Here is a 6,212-nt window from a genome sequence, read left to right on the forward strand (position 1 = left end):
TTAGATTTTATATTGCGAGCACGATGCTAATGATGCAAGTTTTAGCACGAACTACTGTCTACAGTAGATCTGAGGATAAAATTAATCAGGGACTTTGACATGGGTCCCCTATCAAACATAAAACAACTAAGCGTCGAATGAATTGCATTCGAACGACAAGCTGCTGGGGGGGGGGGTGTAGGGGCTTGCTACTTGAAGGGGGTAGGTATGCACGGGGGATTGGAAGATAGATGGGGGAGAGGTGGCGGGTTCTGGGGGCACAAATGGAAAAGATCCCCGTAACCTTATGGAAGTCAATGCCAGATAGAGCAAAAATAATCAAAAATTGAAAAAAACAGGCAAAAATCAAAAACTTTGGAAAGCAGTGACGCAAAACTAAGAAAAAATCATATCTACAGGCCAAATCCTTTAACTAAAGTGTCATGAATTTAAAACCGATAAAAAAAATTGGATTTATTCTGTTTTGCCCCCCTGCTTAGTGGGTTAATATGTTTCACGCCCCCAGGCTCACGTGCTATTTTTGACATAGTACCGTGCTATATAACAACATATAATTTGTAACTGTGCGCCGTGAAAACACTGGCGGCCGAAATAGAATAGATCCAAAATTTTCACAAATATTCACAAATTCACTTTAACCTTTTAGAAACAATTAGTACCCCATTGAATGAAAACGTTGGCACAAAAATTCACAAAACAGTTCACCATACTAGAAGGCCTATCAGAATTTAATATTTATGACCAACAAGAAAAACTACAACATTGAAGACGAAAAAATAAACTTTTTTCGAAAAGCAGGTGTAAGAATCTTAAAAACGGTTGCTATAAACTCAAGCGGACAATTTAATTCACCTATTATTCGATAACAACCGAGGAAAACTGCCAGGAGATTAAAATGATAAGAGAGCAGGATGTTTTCCGTTTGTTCCCGCCCTAGTATACTCCCCCCAGTTACGGAGCACGTGTCATTGCATATTAATTCATTATATAAAAAAGACAATTGCGTCTGGGGGTTGCAAATGATATGCAACCACTACGCTGGAGGCACAAACGGAAAATATCCAAAGAACAATATGAACAGCATAAACTAATAAAACAATAATTTGTAAAAATCTTGAAAAAACAAAAAACGGGATCTATTGTGTTTTGGGCCCCAGCTTAGTGAGCATAAGTTTTTTATGACCCCCGACGCCCGTGCTACTTTCTTATAGCATCGTGCTATATAACAACATATAAATTGTAAATTGGGGTCCCAAAAAACATTGAGTGGCCGAAACGGAATAGATCCAAAAAACGTTTAGGTCAAAGAAAAAATAACTGAAAACAAACGATCAGTGCGAATATTTGGCAACCGATGAGACTTGCCATTAAGGAGACAAATTGAGCAACAAAAAATGTCATACCGAAAAATTCAATGACATTTCTTGAAAAGAATGAAAGTCAAACTCCTAGAAAGAATTACTTTTGAACTGAGACAAAAATATTTATCAAAATAAATCATATTAGTTACCTATGAGACCTGTCCCTAATGAGGTTAAATGATAAGACAATAGTAAGTACAACAAATACTCTTGAAACTCAAAAGAATCATTAAATTATTATGAGAACAAATAGTGTTAAAGTCATAAAACAACTAGCCATACACTCAAACACCTAAATAGGTTCATTTATCCATCATTAGCAAGTAATTGTACTGCCATTAATGATACTTGGTGATAGGACAAGAAAAATAATAAAAAAGGAGCAGAAATCAATACTTCTATTAGATTTTATGACAACAAATAGTGTCAGTTTAAAAAAGATTAGTTCGTCGACGAGCTCAATCTGTTTCAAATAGGCGCCTTTAGAACACGTATGGGGTCTTTCCCATTATAGCCCCCCCCCCGCTTAGTGGTCAGAGAACCTATAGCCCCCCAATCATGGTGATTACACCATAATGGGGGGCTATAATTACATGGGGGGTATAATGGGAAAGACCCCACTTATGTGCCATATTAATAAATAGCCCCAAGCGAAGAAGCACTGAAAGTAACAATTAAATTTGTTCAAATACCAACTTTTCACTCCACTTTAAAGGTATTTGGGAAAAAAATCACGCTTCAAACTTACTGGCATTTTCGCTCACGTTACTACGCCAGCTTGGTTAAGATCACCACCAACCATGACTTCTGACTGACGTGAAACAGCCGACAAAAATGTGAACAGATCTTAAAAAAATAGAGAGCACACCAATACAATCCAAATACCTTGCATTGTAAAAAAACTTGTAGAATCCCAACACTCCTCTTTGAGTCGTAAAAAGACCAACAATAAATGCTTCAAACTTCATTCAAGAGCAATTAAATGTAGAATCGTTCCCACCATAACTCCTCAGCACCCCCTACCCCCGCCCACCGCTTAGCAGTATAGCCCCCCCCCCCCCCCCCCAGTACGACTAGTAAACCATAATGGGGCTATAGGGCTATAGTTTCTAATTTCATGGGAATGGGGCTATATGGTCCTACCTCTTCTCAAGTCATGTATACATGTATACCATTATTACTGCAAAAAATATTAATTTGTTGACACAAAGTTATGAAAACAAAAAGGTTGCTCAGGGGAACAAAACACAGATTTTAGCCGGGCTTCTCTACAGGAGGGGTTTTAGGTAAATGGGCAAATTGAAAAAAAACAATATGCAATCCTGTTCAGCTCGTATGGGTCTGCTTCAGATGGCTCTGCTGCTGCATTTTCAGCATTGGTCAAGTTGTTCCACCCTCTACTGGCCATAGATGTCACGTTCTTCCACAGTGTGGGAGTCTTCCTCTCCCCCTCCATTGACTCATCAACTTGCATACTGGACCCATTTGGCTGCTGCTGCTGCTCCTCATCACTAGAGCCTGGCTGACGGTGTGTTTCTTTGGCATCGTCAAAAAATCGCGAAGCCAGAGATTCTTTAGTGGGAACGTTACCCATGTTAAAGTAAAGTCAGAATGAATGTAGTAAGTTGCGGATTTGTCTAAAATAGCGGCTCTTTCCCATTATGCACCCCACACCCCTACGCCCCACACAGCTTGGTCAGCTGTAACGTTCAGCCCCCTTACCGTATTTTTACCATAATGGGGGTTATCAAGGGGCAATGACCAGAAGAACACTAATAGTTGAGTATATAATTGGAGGTCAGAATGTAACTTTTACGAGTTGGATTTTCCCACTGCACGCCTTCCCCTGCCTCCAAAAATAAAATCTCAATGGAGAGAATGAGCATCTAATCCAATTCGGATTCTCCCCATCAAAAAATACCCCGGCAATTTTAGTGTAAAAACAGAAAATGGTGCGGAGCTTAAGGGTTGTTTAGGTGAAAACCACCCCCCCCCCCACCCCACCACCAACCACCATCACCACTAGCGTATTTGTATTATAAGGGGCTATAATTACACTGAGGCTATATTGGGGGAAAAGACGAGGAAAGAGCCGACGAGGTGAGGTCCGTTAAGTTCTCAAATTCATTAACAGGATATCAATAATTTAGTTTTAGTTCAAATTTTGGTTTGTTTTTCTTTGTCTCTATTGTGAAAGAAGTCCTAGTTGTAAGTGAGTAGTTTGTGTGCACATAAATATGCACGTGTATGCACGTGCATCACTTTCACAATAGGTGATAATTTACCCTTCATCCATGATACGCGCTCAATTGAATGAAACATGTCAAACAATGCGGTTCTGTCCCTCATCATCCTTCAACGTTCACTGATTTGGGGGTTGGTGTAAGGGGTTATATAACCCCCCCCCCCCAGCTTAGGGGTTATATAACGCCTCCCATCCAAAAGATCCTAAAAATTGCATGGTAGCATGATGTCACATAACACCGCAATATGCAACGGGGGGTGGGGGGGGGGGGGGGGGGGTCATAGTCGGCACGGGGGGATGGTTCCAAAACGGAATATATTTGACATTCATCATACTTGGTCCGTGTATTTACTCAAAGGGGAGTCTTTCCCATTATACCCCAACTTAGAGGTCATATAACATAACCCATATAACGCGGAGGGAAAGAACCCATATTTTTACATAAACATTTCCTGTAAAATAGACCGTGCTCTGTAACTGGGGAATGCACAAATTACGGGATGGGTACAACCGGAAAAGATCCTATTTTTTAACATTTCCTTTACACGCAATGACAGCTGCCAAAGACAGCGAGCAACTGTATTTCTGTATTGAAACTACACTTGTGTCTCTCACTTCCCTTACAGCTTTGTGGTCATTTAAAGTTTTCAGGCCACCCAATTAACATTTGTATGCCAAAATTGTTGACAATAATTCGGGTGGCGGTCTTTATGGGAGAGTTGTTTCTATATCCAGTTTGCAGCTTTCGATTTGTAGATAAAACAAAAATCTAAATTGTTTGTTAGTACTCCATAATTTCAGGCTCTGCTGCTCCGTCTGAGAACCCACTCCAACTGATTCAGCTCGAATTGCGTACAAACAAAGCAAAGCAAGCAAAAAATAATAATAAATGACACTGATCAGTTATACAAAATAGATCTATTCATTATTATTGTCGTGTTCTATAAGACGAGTCGAAAGAACTCATTGAGTTTGAATTAAAATTGGTTCTGAAAATATAAAAATTGTAGGGTTACTTTATGGTGCTTGTCTATGCGAACTAAATCGAAATAAGGAGGCCTCGTAATGTGCGTTTGCACATAAAGTCCTAACTGCTTAACCACGTTTTTGACTTAATTGTCTATCAAATGAGGAAGAGATAGAAAATTTTCAAAAGTTCATATTTTGTTCGAAAATAATTGGTTTAATAATTTGGTTTATGCACAAACAACTATTTAAATTAAAGAATAACTCTTTATAGGGCCGATGATACCTGCCATTAAAGAGAGTAAGAGACGAGACAAACGACAAAATCAAATAAAGATACCAAGCATTAAATACGACGAAATCTCAATACATATCTATTTTTAAAAAACTTAATGCAAGAGTCAAAATAGCATCCAATTAAACCAAATTAAACCAATTGACTTGCATTTAAACAGAAAAGGCATGGCACGTGCCATTGTTCAGTACATTTAACAAGTAGACGACAGAAACAAAAAAGGGCAAATTCAAAAAACACGTTTGTACTATTTGAAAACAATTAATTTCAAAGTCACGAAAACCATTCGCTATCAACTGAAAAAATTGAACACATTCAATTATACTTACATACGAAATCATTGAAGACTATCGTTATCTAGAATATATAACGACTTCAAAAGAACAAGTTAAAAAAAATCAAGAACAAGTTCGAAAAGAAAAAGTCAACAAAATTTGCGAGGAAATGGTGTCCAAGTCTAAGAAACCATAATCCATTCACTAACCAAATATAATCAATTGCGTCTCAATTCAAGGCCACTAATGCAAAATCTGGCTGGTTATTATATTGTCATTGATCTGATAATCAGACAAGACAGCGAGAGAACGAAGAGCTCAAAAAATGGAAAATGTCCCAAAAAGGAACTATGAAATCTCAAAGTATCTACGACAAAACCCCTAAATTAATTCATGAAACAGCCAGACTGCTATAAGATTAATTGGAAAGATAATGCGACTTTTTTTACCGAGACTACGCTAAGAGGTGACAGAAAAAAGATTAAATGTGCCAAATCTCAAAATAATTGAACAAACTCTTCATAAACATAAGTTATAACCAAAAGTTTCCAACTGAAAATTAGTAAAAATCAAAACGTCTCACATACTTGGGAAGTCATTAGGTTTTGTCATTAGCGAGACTCAGTCTAAACACTACAAAGCAACAATGAAAACCGACAGAACTCAAAATGTTCACAATTTTTTTTAGCAAACGGTCAAACGGTGTTGAAGCAAAGAAAAGCAAAAGATTTTTGATGAAAAAATCGTGTAAATTTATTGATTCTCAATTGCACGCAATACTAACCTGTCAATAATTCAGCTTTCATTTGAAACCATTATTTTCTGTTATTAAGTTAAAACAAACAAATGTTATAAATATTGAAATGAAAGTACACAAGCCCATTTAAATCCGAAATAATTAATGGTTTCAGAAATTCCACAGTTCGACAACAAATTGTCTTGTTTTTGTTGGATTTCAATTGAAACAAAAAATAGTGGCAATTGTGACAAAAAGAGTTATTTTAACCAAAAAATCATATAAAAAATAAATATTGAATATTTTGTTATGCTTCGGGTTATATTAGCGGAAG

At 37.4% G+C, this 6,212-nt stretch overlaps 1 protein-coding gene across 3 annotated transcripts in view; it reads right to left on the minus strand.

Moving 5' to 3' along the window:
* The window catches only part of LOC142344042 (ankyrin repeat domain-containing protein 13C-like), a 28,092-nt gene extending 24,481 nt beyond the window's left edge, over positions 1 to 3,611 (minus strand). The window contains exons 1-2 of one of the 3 annotated variants that reach the window (XM_075395509.1): positions 3,459 to 3,611; positions 2,684 to 2,998 (exon numbers count right to left, since the gene is read on the minus strand). In XM_075395509.1, the coding sequence (XP_075251624.1) occupies positions 2,684 to 2,955 (272 nt within the window). In that variant the 5' untranslated portion in view covers positions 2,956 to 2,998; positions 3,459 to 3,611. Of the gene's footprint in view, positions 1 to 2,683; positions 2,999 to 3,417 lie in introns of all 3 variants that reach the window. The other 2 variants (XM_075395511.1, XM_075395510.1) reach the window with 2 other exon arrangements.
* Between the last annotated feature and the right edge of the window lie 2,601 nt (positions 3,612 to 6,212).

This window comes from Convolutriloba macropyga, chromosome 8, assembly GCF_964194025.1.
Source record: "Convolutriloba macropyga chromosome 8, txConMacr16.3, whole genome shotgun sequence".
Lineage (NCBI taxonomy): Eukaryota > Metazoa > Xenacoelomorpha > Acoela > Convolutidae > Convolutriloba > Convolutriloba macropyga.